The sequence below is a fragment of the Macrotis lagotis genome, chromosome 1, assembly GCF_037893015.1.
Source record: "Macrotis lagotis isolate mMagLag1 chromosome 1, bilby.v1.9.chrom.fasta, whole genome shotgun sequence".
NCBI lineage: Eukaryota > Metazoa > Chordata > Mammalia > Peramelemorphia > Peramelidae > Macrotis > Macrotis lagotis.
In genome coordinates, this window is record NC_133658.1 from 484777348 (window position 1) to 484794094 (window position 16747).

The 16747-nt window shown below is 35.8% G+C and overlaps 1 protein-coding gene across 1 annotated transcript in view; it reads left to right on the forward strand.

The window, feature by feature from the left end:
- ATP10A (ATPase phospholipid transporting 10A (putative)) overlaps window positions 1–16544 on the forward strand; it is a 230865-nt gene extending 214321 nt beyond the window's left edge. Inside the window, 4 exon segments of the mRNA XM_074213723.1 lie at window positions 8549–8652; window positions 9007–9133; window positions 14352–14536; window positions 16128–16544. Of these exon segments, the coding sequence (XP_074069824.1) occupies window positions 8549–8652; window positions 9007–9133; window positions 14352–14536; window positions 16128–16499 (788 nt within the window). The 3' untranslated portion in view covers window positions 16500–16544.
- Window positions 16545–16747: the final 203 nt, after the last annotated feature.

Below are 16747 nucleotides of genomic sequence, written 5' to 3' on the forward strand. Positions count from 1 at the left end.
TCAGTCCCTTATCTCTAAAATGAGCTAGAGAAGGAAATGAGAAACTACTACAATATTTTTTACCAAGAAAATCCTAAATAGGGTCACAGACAGTCAGATATGACTGAAAATGACTGAACAACAGCGAAAATGATTGAACAAAAGCAAAAATGATCAATTATGTTGGTTGTTTTAATGTTGAACTATCTTGCACCACTGGTATGAATTCAACATGGTTATAATAAAATGATTCTTTTTGGAAATACTTTAGTCTTTTGGCCAAGAGTTTCTTTAAATATTTTCAGTATTTTATTGTTTGTTACAATGCAGCACTGGGAAAAAGTAAATATTTTTTTGCTATTTAGTATCCAGTTTATGAGTTCTTCCCTGTCTTCAGCCCAGGATTTTTGTTATTGTGTAAGGAAAATTAGGACAGTTATCTAATATATGTGCTATCCATGACCTCTCAAATGGCATTTTTGGCCTCTGCTTTCTCCATTCCTATAACTGGACAATAAGTACTGAAAAAGTCATTTTAACATAATACATGTTACCCTTGATTTTAGAGTGATTTCAGCCAACTTCTTTAGTATTTCACTGACTTCTCCACTAAATCTGATTTGTCATTATTCAATCATTTCAGCCATGTCCAGCTCTTTGTGATCCCATTTGAAGTTTTCTTGACAGATACTAGAGTAGTTTGTCATTTCCTTCTCCAGCTCATTTTACTTTTGTGGAAACTGAGTTAATTGCCCAGGGACACACAGTTAGTGTCTGAGGTCAGACATGAACTTAGCAAGATAGTCTTCCTGACTCCAGGACCACAGTTTACCTACCCTTCCACCTAACTTCCCCACCAAATCCAATGCAAACTTCCAAAAACTATAAAAAAAAACCCACACAAATTATAAAGAGTGAAATAGTACAATCTTCTCCATATCTAAATCATAATATAAAGGGGCAATTAGGTGGTGCAGTGGATAGAGCATTGGCCTTGGAGTCAGGAGATGGGGAGTTTGAATCCAACCACTAACTAGCTGTGTGATCTTGGTAAAGTCACTTAACCCTGATTGCCTGGCATCCAGTGCCATCTCCAGTCATTCTGATTCATATCTGGCTATTGGATCCAGATGGTTCTGGAGAAGACAGTGAGGCTGGTGACTTTGCACCGTACCTCCTCACTTAAAACCAGTTCATGTGCTTGTCATGGCATCACCTCCCTGATATTGTGGTCTTCTTCAAAAATGGAGGACAAATATTATGATAAGCTTTTGGTGGAGTCAGTGTTCTTTATTTCTAGATGAGTGTCCAATCTGTTGGTTTTTATTTCCCTTTTTCAATGTATACATTTGCGATGTATTTACTGACACATATCACAAGATAAAGGTAAACTGTCCCCCCCCCCCAAATAATATAGTTTTGCTTATACAATGATGGCCATTTTACCTGGTTGGCCTTAGAACATAAGAAAATGCTTTTTAAAACATCAGTAAAACATTTTTAAAACATCAGTAAAACTTGGATCCAAAAGAATAAATGGAAATATATCTCCAGACTATTTTGAGTTCCTAATATCTTATAACCTGGATAAAGTAATACTCAGAACTCAAATATAATGCAGTAATTAAAACATTAGCTTGAAAATTTATATTCTCATGTAGGCAATACTCTATTGTTTCTATAGGATAGGGTTTAAAATAGAGACTGGACTTTTGATTCTACCAGTATAGGGAAAATTTTTGATAAGGAAATACCCTCTATTTTCTATATAAGCTTCTGAATCCTATTAATTTCCTATGTGCATTAATATTTGTTGCCTCTTTAGCCAATGATTGGAATTTAATACATGAATAATTATACATTTACATCAGTTGTATAATTTGGAATACTCCAGATTTTAACACATTTGTCTTTTAAATGCATGGACCACACCAACATGGATAACAGGTAGTTCAACTTTGTTCATGTTAGCCTTATAACCATGGACAACAGGTAATATGGTAAAGTAGCAAAATCATTGAACTTTTGCTCAGGGAACTAAAGTTGAAATGCTGCTTTCCTACGTACTACTTATTTGACTTTGGGCAGGTTCTCTATTTCTTCATCTGTTAAAAATGAGGAGGGCACACCAGATGTCCTTGAAGGTCACACACACACACACACACACACACACACACACACACACACAGACATATATATATATATATATATATATATATATATATATATATATATAAATCATCCTGATATATCATAAAATAAACTCTTTCTCAGAGCTGCTAAAGGGTCCCATGGTACACAGAAGCATGCAGGTCCAGTAATCAGGAAGATTTGAGTTCAATTTCAACCTATAACACTTACTATGTGACCTTGAGCATGATACTTATACCCTGCCTAGTTTCTAAAACTGTAAACTGTGGATTTAGCCCTGGGGGTTGTTGTAAGGATCAAATGATAAAATATTTCCAGAGCACTCTAGTGTCTGAGAATATAGTAGTAGTTGTTGTTCATTCCCTATTTGGGGTTTTCATGGAGTGATATTTCATTTCTTTCTCCAATTCATTTCCACATGAGGAAACTGAGGCTAAGAGGGTGAAGTGACTTGCCCAGGGTCACACAGCTAGCAGGCATCTGAGGTCACATTTTAATTCAGGTCTTCCTGACTCCAGACCTGCTGCCTTCTAGGTTGCACCTCCTAGCAATCCTAGCAAACAGTAGATGTCTAATAAATCTTACTTTCTTCCCTCTTGAAAGACTCCAGCAATATTCTAAGACCAAGTTGCAGAACAGTTGCTATACTGCATTGGTATGAGACATTTCCTCACTGGGAGTTTCCTACATCAATGAAATAAAAGGTTCCCCCCCCTAAAAGGAAAATAGATATTTGTATTAACAAATGAAATTGTTTTATTTTGAACTAGATCTAATGTTCTTAAGTCAATACAAAGAAGTGCCCGTGTTTTTGAGATTCTTTTTAAAATCCAAAAATGACTTTCTGAAAGGCATTTTTAAGCCAGGCAGTGTCTAGCTGAAGTGCCAGACTTCAATTAAAAGAATAAGTCCCAAGTACCTAGAACAAATTATTTCTCTCTTTGAGTCTAGTTTCTTCATCCACAGTATCGGATAATTATCCCTGATGGAGTCAGCCAACCTCACAAGACTGCTGTGAGGGTCAGATGATATTCTGTAGGTACAAATGCATGGTTCACACCAAGTTGTAAGTTTATCATCTTCAGAATGACCTCCATTGCTAATGAAACTAGTTGTTCTATCTTGTGCTTATGAACTTACTTATATAAGTTCTTATGAACTTATGCCCCCCCAACCCCTTAATATTTTCATTCTGAATTGAGATCTTGAAAATCCTCTTCCCATTTACCATATTGAAGTAGGTAAAATGACATTTTAGGAATTTATGATATAAATAGAATTATTCTCCAGATGCAAAGGGAACTTAGTATAGTTGATAGAAAACTGGCCTCAGCCAGAAGGTCAGACCTAGGTTCAAGCCTTCCTCTCTGACCCCTACTGGCCTCTGTGATCCTGGATAAGTCATTTAACTTCTACAGCCCTAGCCATATCTCTAAGAATATTAATTTGTTTGTAGAAAATGTCACCTATGTTTCCTCACCTGGAAATTCCCTATTCCTTTGAAATCACATATTCTATAAAATTTCTCTGGATAGCAATATTTAATTCATTTAAAGGAGAGAGTTCATCATACAAGAAACAATTTCAAAGTCACAAAGTAAAAATATTTGTATCCAGAAGATGACTATGATCAGAGAATGGTTAATTTGGTATTTCAAAGCTAGCATCAAGAAATTGAAGGCAACTCATAATAAAAACCAAGGTTTTCTTATTCTTTGCATCCTAATTTAAATACCTGAAGGAATATGCTTTAGTCTATCCTAATACAGGAAAATTCTTTGTTACATTTCTACTATTTATAATCATTAGTAGACCCTCTCTCATATTGTACAATCTCCTCCATTTTTTCCCCTGGATTTATACAAGGAATGATAATTACCTTTTTAGTCTGAACAGAAAATTAGATGCTTTTAATGAACTGAAAGAAAAAAATTAATTTCATCTTAGTACTTTTAGTCAAAGAATATTTGAACCATTTTAAAGCAGGATAAGTTTCTCATTGTAATTGAGTGAATGAAAAACAACAAAATTATACATTTTGAAACCTTTGTCTTTTATTTTGAATGAAAGCCAAATTCACCTCTAATTCCTACATCTAATCTTGCCTAGCATTTATTATTCAACTCACAAAAAATTAATAGAAGTGTATCTTGTGAAAGACATTTCATTTGCACCAGTGAGGTATTGGCCTTTTGTTTGCTTTACCACTGTTGAAGGTTTCTGAGTGATAGCTTTTAATTTTTTCTTAATGAATTTTAGTAAAATCATAACAAGATAAAACAAGACATTTGCAGTAAACCAGAGCTGACGCATAAAATTAAGAATTAGTTATCCTTTTTACTAAATGCTTCTTGAATATTATTTGTCCTTGAAGAGGACTATGACATTAGGGATATGATGTCACAGCATACAAGTGAGTTATAAGGCAAAGACACTAGGCTCACTTCTTCTCTGGAGCTATATGAGTTCAGTGGTCAGATATGAATCTGAGCAATTGGAGATGGCCCTGGATGCAGTGGGAGACGTTGTTCTTTTTAAACTGAGATCATTACGGGTCTCAGTTTCACTAAGGCAATGCCCATTCATTGATTAAAGCTATATAAAAAAAAGATATGAGGCTGAAAATGACTTCTTTAATCTAGCCCCCCCCCCAAAAAAAAATCAATCTGGGAGGTTTCTGGTCAAAACAGAAACAATTGCTATTTACATTCACTCTTGGCTAATCAGGACCCAAACAATGACCAAGTGGACTTGACCTGGGACCTATTGTTGACCAATCAATGAGAGCCTCACTCTCACTCTTTGAATAGTATTCTAATGAAATACTATTATCACAGTACATCCTATGTTAGCAGCATCTCTGGATACTCCTCTCACACTCAAGTCAACAAGTGAAGGTCCCAAATGTGATTTTCTTGCAGTCATGTAACAATAAGAAAGACCTTTTCATAGGTATCTTCATTTGCTAGTGGGGATCAGAAAGACTGGTACAGAATGTTTTAGGAAGCCATAATATTCTTGGAAATGATGAATCCCCAGAGGTGATCATATAATTTGAATTTGTACTACATTTTCTATTGGTCTAGAACCAGGTGTCATATTTTACATAATATAACTTTATATAGTGGGAATTCAAATAGATGTGACTTCTTCAGGGAATTCATTATTAAGCAAATTGGAATCCAACTATAATTTCTAAGAACAGATTTTCATAGAATTGTACATATCAAGGGCATAGAATCTAATTCCATCATTTTTACTCAGAAGAAACCTGAGAATCATAGAAGATGACTTACTAAAGTATCAAAGGTGGGACTTGACTCCCTGACTTTAGATTCCTCTTAAGGATCCCATTCTTCTTTCCACTAGAAAATCTCTTATCAAAATTTTAGGTGTGGTTTCTATCTCAAATTTATGACTTACTTCTGGTATTTTCAGTGGAAGATCTTTAGGCATTTCTTTCCATCCATTCTTCTTTCCAGTTTCCCATTAGGATGACATTAAGATGATGTAAAACATGTTGACATTTATACCTCAATACTTCAAAGACATATGATTCATTGGTATGATTGCTGCCATCACTAACCCTGATTACAACTTCTCTCTGTAGCTGGCCTTTATGGGGACTGCTATGGACAGGAAAAAAAAAAATTCTTACCTAGAAAACTAAATCTCCAGGCAGTGTACCTTTCCATACTTATAATAGGTTGGTTCTTGTATGACAAAAAAAAAAAAGAATTTAAAAAACAAAAAAAAACAAAAGACTATATTGCTAGATTTATACTTTTAAGTCTTTCTGGGTTTCTGTGATCTATCAGATCTTTAATACAAGGGCATAGCCTTGAGCAATCCAGGGTCACATCCGTATTAAAGGATAAAACTCCAGTAAGACTTATGGGACACCCTGTGTAAGGACTTTAATACAGTTCACATTTATTTTAACCACAATTATTTGAATTTATTTTAAAAGTTAGATAGGGGTGGCTAGGTGGTACAGTGGACAGAGCACCGGCCCTGAAGTCAGGAGTACCTGAGTTCAAATCCGGCCTCAGATACTTAATAATTACCTGTGTGGCCCTGGGCAAGTCACTTAACCCCATTTGCCTTGCAAAAACCTAAAAAAAAGTTAGATGTTGTCTTTTACACCTTTAGATCATTCCATTTACCTCTTCCCCATTCCTTTTTAATTTCTAATATTTTTTTTTTCTGAGATTGCGTTAGAGCTGAGCTCTTCTTAACAACTAACTTCTGTTGACTTTGTATATATGTATGTGTATATGTATATGTATATATGTAAATATTGTTTTGTATATGTGTTTGTGTGCATACATGCATGAAAGTGAGAAAGAAAGATCACAGTAATATGGGTATTTCTACTGTGGACATGAGCTCCACCATGAGAGCAAACCTAGAATCCCCAATGTACTCAAACCCATAGCTCCGCTATTCTCTTCCTAAAGTAGGTTGTTAGTCCCTTTCAAGCCCACCACCACCCTGTGAAGCAGATATAGCTGTGCTTACAAAGCTTATATTAGCAGTGGGTTGACAACTATCATCCCTCTGATAAGATGTAGGACAGCAGCCCATATTATCTACTCTGGCTCTACCTCCTAAGGTCTTCCAGATTCCAACACCTACCCAGCTACTATTCCAGGGCACTACTATCTTACTTACTAGTGAATCTTAAGGACTCCCAATCCATGTCATCTTCCTGACCCTGTACCCCTAGGACCTGTGGATCTTTCCATCCACACTTCTGTTGACCCTCATATATATTTTTTTTCTTAGTTAGATTGTGAGCTTGCAGGGACTGTCTCACTTTTTTCTTTGTCTTCTAGACATTTAATAAAGTATTTGGTATACAATAAACACTTAATGATTATTCATTCATTCATTCATTCATTCTCCAGTGGTATAGACCGTTACCTATCTATACATTATCCTATGTCTTTCTTATGAACTTCCATAAATGCTCCACAAGGCGGCCCAAACTTACTGGGAATTTTTGTCCAAGTCTCTAGATATTACATGAATTATATTAATTACACCAGTCACATGGATTATTTGTGCCTGACCAGTACTAGAGTCTTCTGAGCTCATTTTGTTCTGATTAGCCGTAATCAGACACACTATTCTTTGACCACAGCATAATGATGTCATTTTAGTCTTCTTCCTTCAAGAAGCATAACCACTATTACATGACAAACAATTATATAGGCTGTCTTTTGTCATTTACTCTTACTAAATGATCTACCCACTTTCTTTTCTGATCATAGCTCTCTTTGATGATACCTTATGCATTGCTTATTGTGACATAAAGTATTCTGCTTCTTATGAGACATCTGCCATCTATCTGTTAGGATCATAAAAGATTCCTTGATCGAAGCCATAGAGGAAGTTAGTGATGGTTAATTACACTTATTTTTAGCACTTTCAGTTTTACAAAGCATTTCATATATCATTTGATCTTCACACTACCCTTGTGAGGTTGCCAGCAAAGACTGTTATTGTACATATGAGAAAACTGAGACTGAGGAAAGTATAGTGTTCACCTATGGTCACGCAGACAGTGAATAGCCATCAGAATTTGAATATAAATGTTTCTTCCATGTGTACCATGTGTACCAGTGTACCATGCTGTCAAGCACCAACAGATTTTCGTAAATAATTGTTGCTATTGAGTCATGACATGTCTGACTCTTCATGACCTCATTTGGGGTTTTCTTGGCAAAAATTCTGGAGTGATTTGCTATATTCTTCTTCAGTTCATTTTACAAACAAGGAAACTGAGACCAATAGGATTAAGTGACTTGCCCAGAGTCACACAGTAAGTGTCTAAGGGACAGATTTTAACTCAGGATGGTGAGGCTTCCTGCCTCTAATCATGTCATCCTACCCACTGCACCTTGTGGCTATTACAGTAAATAATCATGGAATATGAAATGTTATTTACAGAGAAATGCTTATATATAAATAACAAGATATAACAAGCTTATATCTTGTTTCTTCACCCTCGGATTATAGTATATAAAGTAACAAACATTTATTAAAATGTTTTTTAAAAAATTAGAACTATTCACAAATATAATGTTTTAATTTATTTTCTTAAGAAGCTCTTTCATAAGGATCTAGGAAAGAAATGGACTTCATCTATTTTACATATTGGATAAGATTAGATAAGAGACCTGAGCAATTCTAATATTGATTTTGATATCTATTGAACTAGTTAGGATTTTTTTAAAAAGTAGCAAAAACTGTTAGCTGCAACTCGGGAGACATATTTCTCATTTGAAAGTTTTTCAGGGTTTTCCCACAGAAGCTTCCAGTAGTCACTTATAGGCTTATTTTTTTTAAGTGTGCATTATTCTTATGTTGGTTATTTTTCACTCACTGGACTTTTGTTATTACTCTTACCTAGATGACTCAAGAGGAAAGCACCAAAAAAAAATTCAAAGTAAAACACAGAATTATTTAAACCTCTATGCTGTGGATGGATTGCGAACCTTATGTATTGCCAAGAAGGTAAGTCAGCCTAGATTTATGGAGGAAAGGCAAAAATGATCAGAAATCTTAGTTCATTTGGAGTGGGAGAAAGAAGAGGGAAGCAGAAGGGCCGTTCCCTCCCTCCTCAGATCTCTTTATATTATACTCATTCTCTACATCAGGAGTTTTTTTTACCTGGGCTCTGTGACATGTGTGTGTGTGTGTGTGTGTGTGTGTGTGTGTGTGTGTGTGTGTGTGTGGAGAGAGAGAGAGAGAGAGAGATGATATTTCAGTATAATTAATTTCCTTTGTGATCCTATTTATTTTATTTTATGATATTCAGTCATGCTCACTTAGTGTCTGAAATGGTCTCTGAATATCCTTTTCAAATAGGTTCTAAGTAAAGAAGAGTATGCCTGCTGGTTACAAAGCCATTTGGAAGCTGAATCCTCACTGGAGAACCGGGATGAGCTGCTGTTTCAGTCTGCAATCCGTCTGGAGACCAATCTACACCTATTGGGTAACTGCTGAAAGCTGGATCTTATGGTGGCAAGGCTTTTTAGAGAGGAAACTTTAAAGAAAATAAGTTTCTGAGCTATATTTGACATGGCCCCAGCTGGTAACTGAATTAGTCATAATTCGAAAGTTGTTCCAAAAAACCCTGGGATGGCATTGGACTGGTGTGCCCAAGGGGCAGCTGTGCTATTTTTCAATACCACAAACCAGGAGATAGATGACCCTGGTCAAGAATTAGTTCATTTGGCTATTTTTCCTTACACGGATTATAAGCAAACTCTTTAAATGTCTCTCCATAGACGTGGAGAAAATGATGCCTTACCAAAAGAAATATAAAGTGTTTCTAAATTTTCCTCCCTACCTCCAACTTTAGTCAGGTAAAAAGGACAAGCTGTTATATACATCATGAAATCTTGTGATTTTCCCTGTATATGAATGCATTGTACATAAATATTAAAAGAAAGTGAACTCTAAATGCTTCTCACTTCCTGTCATTAAGTAATGATACTAAGGGGTGGCTAGATAGTGTAGTAGATAGAGTGCCAGTCCTGGAGTCAGGAAAATGTATCTTTTTGCTTTCAAATCTGGCCTGAGAAACTTCTTAGCTATTACTCTGAGCAAGTCACTTAACCCCGTTTGCCTCAGTTTTCTCATCTGTCAAATGTGCTGGAGAAGAATAGCAAACCATCTAGTTATCTCTGCCAAGAAAGCCCCACATTGTGTCACAAAGAATCAGACAACCAAAAAATAACTGAACAAAAGCAATGATAATAATACTTTGATAGTTTTATGGCTTACAAAGAACTTTTCTTACAATCATCCTTCCACATTATGACTCCTCTTGAGTTTCTGCCCTTATAGCATGCTTTCATAAACTCTTCATTTCAGTCAAACTGGACTAAATGTCAAGCCCAATTTGACAGGAATGCATTCTTCCCCATGGTCCCATCATTCATCTGGTGTGCATTATTCTCATGCCTATTATTTTTCACTCACCTGCCTTGTACTCATATTCTTTCCTAAATGATTCAAGAAGATAGCTCTCTAAAACAATTTAAGTAAAATACAGAATTTTCTTAACCTCTATACTAAAAGGGAGACGCTAAATCATAGATAAGAATCCCTGTGTGTTCAAATTAATTTAGAAAATCATTATCTATGTTTTATTGTATCTATCTGTATTTTGTTTCATATTTTCTGATTACATTTTATCTGGTTCCAGAGGTTGCAGGCCATATGTCTGACATCTGTCTTATAATCTCTCTATTTCTAATACAGAAATTCAGATGTTCTCCTTATTCTTTATATATTATGGGGTTTTACTATGCCTGAATGATTCTAAAACTTACTCCCAGGTGTGAATTAATTTAAGTATTTAAAAATATAAATGATCTCTTTAAGACCTCCAGGTCACTTTGAAACAAATTTGGGCTCTCCATACTATGTGCTTTCATAGAAGACTGAAAGCAGCCATTTTCTAAGCCTACCTTGCTTATACTTGAGGGAAGAAATAGCATACTCTATAACCAGATCTTAACTATGCTTAGAAGTTAGGGGGTATTTTTATTAGCTTTGTTTTTTAGCAGAATAGAACATAAATACAAATAGATTTTATTGGCTGAATCCAGATACCTCTTTCAAAGATCCTATCTGGAAGATACCATGATATTGTGGGAAAGATCACTGGATTTAGAATGAATGAAAAGCCATTGCCAGGTGAAAAAAATCACTGCATTTAGAGGCAAAGAACATGGCTTGAATCTCTGCTCTGCCCTTATGACCATTGTGATCTTGGTTAATCATGCCCTTAACTTATCTGGGTCTTTGTTTCTTCAGCTGTAAAATGAAAGAGTTAAAATAGATAAGAGATGTCAAACATGGGACCCATGTAGGCCTCATGTGACCTGCAACACTTCTGAGTACAGACCAAACCAAATTAAAATTTAATGGGAAAATATTCAACAAAATAAATAAAAACAATACAACATAGAAAACATTGCATTTCATTGACTTATTTCATTAAGTCAATATGTGACCTCCAGGAATTCCTTCTGTATGGTTTAATGGCATCCTGTTTTTCTTCTGAATATGACTGCAGCAGACTAGTTCGATTTTCAGGTTTCTTTCCAGATCAAAAATTCTATGATCCATTTCTTTTCTTTTTAGGTTTTTGCAAGGCAAACGGGGTTAAGTGGCTTGCCCCAGGCCACACAGCTAGGTAATTATTAAGTGTCTGAGACCGGATTTGAACCCAGGTACTCCTAACTCCAGGGCCGGTGCTTTATCCACTATGCCACCTAGCCGCCCCTCTATGATCCATTTGAATAATTGTTCCTCTATTTCAGGGCTTCTTAATCTGAACCCAGTAAACTTTTAAAATTACAATTATGATAACTATTTCATTGAAATGAATAGCCATTTTAATCCTATGTATTTAAATATATCCTTATGAGAAATGGTCCATGGGTTTCCAAAGGGAGCCATGAAACTCAAAAAAGGTTAAAAACCTTTGATCAACAAATGTCAGCATAGACTGGAACTGGAAGGGATTTTAATGATCATCTTGTCCACCTAATCATTTTACACATTTGGAAACTGAGATCTTATTCACACAGTGAAAAAAACAAGGATCCAAAGCAACATCAGCTCTCTTTTTCACTGTACCATGCTGTTTTCTTTTCATTGTAGCATTTGAATTGTGTTGCTACTGAGAACAGTGAGAGGGGTTCAACTTATGGGGGTAGAGAGGCAACAGTCAATAATCTAGCATCTACTGGACACCTTGCTAATGAGACTATAAAGAAAAGATCATCTCTGCTCTGGAATTTTCTTTCCCAACTTCTTGGGGGAGGAGGGATTGTGCTAGTCTGGAGGTCGAGAACTTCATTCACGGGATGCCATTCTACTTATTTTCCACATTCTGGTTAATTTCCACCAGCATCATTTAAAAATCCTCAGTTGGTGAATTCCTTCTTTTCTCTCATTAAAGCTGCCTGGCATCTGTCTCTGAGTGATATATAGAGGCACTAACTTGGCTCTGAACTCTCACTAGCTACCCTTGTTAAAATACTCCAAAGCCTGGCACTCCCAAGGATCATACTATAAAGAGTATGGCATTTCCCCAAAGTATCATAAATCATAGAAGCAAGCTACCTTGGAAAACTGAAGAAAGGCATTTTGTTTCAGACAATTCTAAGACCTCTGTTCCCATGAATTTACTATTTATCTTCTTCCATATTTCATTTTGAAACTAATGTCATAACTTCCATAACTCCATTTATAGATCTACTTATTTTCTATGGTTGGGTCACATTCAGGACAACTGATAGTAAAGAGTAGAAGGATTAAAGTGGTAGAACTCATGTTGTTTCAGTAGATGTAGGCCCACCAGAAGCTGGTAATATGTCCATGGGGCTGCATTTGTTAAATATACAGAAAATTGTTGCTGTGATGAAGTAGTTATTCATTCGTATACATAGACTTTTAGAGTTGGAAGTCACCTTAGGGGTCATCCAGTCCAACCCCCCCTTCATTTTTATAGGTTGAGGAAACTGAAACACAGAGAGGTTTACCTGGTTTGTAGTAAAGCTGGAACTAGAAGTGTGTACTTTTGTTAGATGGTCCACTAAAACCACTCTTAAAGGTCACAAAGCCCAGGTAAAAAAACTCCTGATGTAGAGGAATGAGTATAATATAAAGAACTGAGGAGGGAGGAAAAGACCCTCCTGCTTCTCTCTTCTTTATCCCACTCCAGATGAATTAAGATTTCTGACCATTCTTGCCTTTCCTCCATAAATCTAGGCTGACTTACCTTCTTGGCAACTTGGTCCACTAAAACCAGGAAAATTTAGAAACACTTTATACTTCTTTTGGTAAGGCATCATTTTCTCCACATCTATGGAGAGACATTGAAAAAGTTTGCTTATAATCCGTGTAAAGAAAAATAGCCAAATGAGCTGACTTCTTTTTTATTGACTTGAAATCAGGAAGACTCATCTTTATGAATTCAAATCCAGCCTCAGACCCTTACTAAACTGTTTCCTCATCTGTAAAATGAGCTGGAAAAGGATAAGACAAACTGTTTCAATATCTTTACCAAGAAAACCCCAAAATGGAATTCCAGAAAATTGGACATAACTATATGAAAGAACAACACAAACTTTTAATCCCCCCCCCAAAAAAATAGGCTAAAGGTAGTACAAATGAAAATAAAGCTTATCTTCCATTTTATTTGTCAGTTTCCAACTGTAAGTACACTAAGAATGATTTTCTGGGACAGCTAGGTGGATAAAGCACCGGTCTTGGTGCTCAGGAGGACCTGAGGTTCAAATATGGTCTCAGACATAATAATTACCTAGTTGTGTGACCCTGGGCAAGTAACAACCCCACTGCCTTGTAAAAAACTGAAAAAAAAAAAAAGAAAGAATGATCTTCTATCAGGAAATTATGTGCTTGCCCTGATTGTTATTGTGAAGTCCTGAGCAGGAAAGACCTTGGGATTTTTTTCTCTCTCAACAGAAATTTGTTAAATGAAAGAAAGGAATTGTTCCTTTTTATTTTAATTTCTTCACCCCTCAGTATGGGGCAGAGGAGGGAGGAATTATTATCATTTCTACCACTTCCTTGACAGAATACAAAAAGTTTATCAGGAAAGCATTTAGAAATACACATAATCATAACAGGAGTCAAAAAAAACGGAGGGGCAACTAGGTGGTACAGTGGATAGAGCACTGATCCTGGAGTCAGGAAGACCTGAGTTCAAATCCAGGCTAAGACACTTAATAATTGCCTAACTCTGTGACCTTGGGCAAGTCACTTAACCCCCATTGCCTTAAATAAATTTTTTTAAAAGTATTTAAAAAATAGTTTAAGGTACTATGTTGCAAGTACAGAGAATTAAGTTTCTTGGAAATGACAATAAATTCCAGTGTATCCCCAGCTTATCTAATTTTGAATGCAATTTGAAGCACTGGTTATTGTACCCCAGTGATGAATCACAACGAAATTGCCCTCAGAAAAAATCAAACTCCCTGTTATCTCGCTAATTGAAATTTAAAAATCAGTGGTCAACTGCAGGTTCAAAGTTGAAAGAGGCTAGCCAAGATGTCATTAATAAGTGAGTTTCCATAACATATCAATATTCATTCTAACTAAGGTTCACAGGTCATACATAGTGTCTGGGGATAGTGTGGGGAATGCTATTCACCCACTTTTGTGATTAGGTGCAACGGGCATTGAAGATCGCTTACAGGACGGTGTCCCAGAAACTATCGCTAACTTGCGACAAGCTGGACTGCAGATATGGGTTCTCACTGGAGACAAACAAGAAACAGCCGTTAATATTGCCTACGCCTGCAAACTGCTCGACCATGATGAGGAAATCATTACTCTGAATGCTGAATCACAGGTAGGCAGATTCTTGTCAGGTGTTGACTTTGAGTGATGCCATATAATATTGGCAGTCTAATATCCATAGCCTCCCAAGAGCCCTCAGGGGAAATCCAAATAGGTGATTAATTAGACATTCATGATAAAAAAGTATGATCACTTCCCACCCCTCAACTTCCTTCCTAGGAGCTCCTGTTCTGAATTGTTGGTAGTTAGAATCGTTTGTCATTCATTTTGCAACCTTGGGCAAGTCACTTAATCTTTGTTTGCCTCAATTTCCTCAATCTGGAAAAGGAGGATAATAGCCCCTACCTCATAGGAATGTTGTGAGAAGCAAATGCAGTTTGTAAACAAGTAGCACAATGTCTGTTATATAGTAGGTGCTTAATAAATGTTTATTTTCTTCTTTCCTGTATTTGAATGCAATTCCCACTGGATATGATTAAGTAAGTACATTTGCCAAAAAGACTGTTGATTAAAAGCAGATAAATCAGTTTAGGAAGGATAAGATCAATTAAAAAGCCTTAAATGGCCTCAAAAAAAGTATAACTCACTGAGTCCTTTTTCATAGTAGCATTGCTTTAGAAGAAGTTCTTAAACTAGCCCTTTTTAGAAGTTGAACAAAGCATCTCAGATGTTTTGCTTTACATCTGAGATACTTCTAGTTTTCCAAAGAAACCAAGAGGAAGGTATTATTTCCTAGCCTTCTCTAACATGTTATGCAAGTGACTTACTGATATCATTGCCAGAATAATCTTCCTTATGGACAGATCTAGTTTTATCATTCTTGTGTTCTAGGCACTGACTAAATGACAACTAAGATCCTTCACATTCAGATCATACTTCAAAGTGACACCACCTTTTACCTTTCTAGTCCTATCTCATAAATTCAGTCAAACCAAATTACTTCCTGTGATTCTTTGCCTTCCTACCTGAGGCCCAAATTCCCCTTCCTCTCAATTTCACCTTCTTAATTCATACTTATCCTTTGAGATTCAGTTAAAGTATCCCTTCCATCTATTATGGACCTCCCTCCAGGAATTTTCTTTTCCCCTTCAGACAATATATAACAATTGAACATCTCATTCATTTAGACTTTTTAATTTTATAACACACACATAAACACACACACACACACACACACACACACACACACACACACACAAAAACACACATACTTTATCTTTCCCTTTCACTCCAGCCAAACCATAAGCCCATAAAGGGCCCATATCCTATTTAATTTTTGTATCCCACCTCTAAAAAGAGTAGGTGTTTGGTAACATTAACTAACCTGAATTATGAGCTTTCCCATAGGGAAGCATTGCAATATCTATCACTGTAGTATAAATAAATAATTGGTTTAGATTCTTATATCATAAAAGGATGGTTTTATCTTATTTACCAGAAGCTCTTAAATCAGTAACTCAAGTTTCATTCCAACTTAAAAAATTTGTTATAAGAAATGTAGTATATATATATATATATATATATATATATATATATATATATATATATATAAACTCATAATACTATAATAGATGTTTTTCTTTAGGTCCTGTTACCATTTTGCTTTTAGTGTTCAGTTTTGTTTTTTGTTTATTTTTTTTCAGGAAACATGTGCTGCTTTATTAGAACAGTGTTTATACTATGTGGAGTCAAAATTTTCAAACAGTGAAGTGAATAAATCTCTTGGAAAGCTGAACATTGGGTTCACCTCTCTCCACCCACCTTCCCCATCTGATGCCACATGCCCCAACCTTGGCCTTGTGATTGATGGGAGAACTCTGGCTTATGCACTGGACAAAACCTTGGAAGATAAATTTCTTTCCCTAGCTAGGAGATGTCGTTCAGTCCTCTGCTGTAGATCTACTCCATTACAAAAGAGCATGGTGGTAAAGCTGGTCAGAAACAAACTGAAAGCCATGACCTTGGCAATAGGCAAGTATGAACAATTGATGAATCCACCTTTTTCAACATCTTAGCACAAAGTGAACTTTTTTTCCTTTATTCTGTGCCTTTAACAAATATTTCTGGATTTTTTAAAAAATATTTTCTAATTTATTTATGCAATTATGCCCATTATAGAATAATTGCCAAGAAGGTATAATGAGTAGTACGTAGAAAATGCATTCTTTCTTTAGCAACTCTATGTGCCAATATTTTGTATTATAGGGAAACCCTTCCATTGGGGTGGTTCTCAACCTTTCTACAATTTTAGAGAAATTGTTAT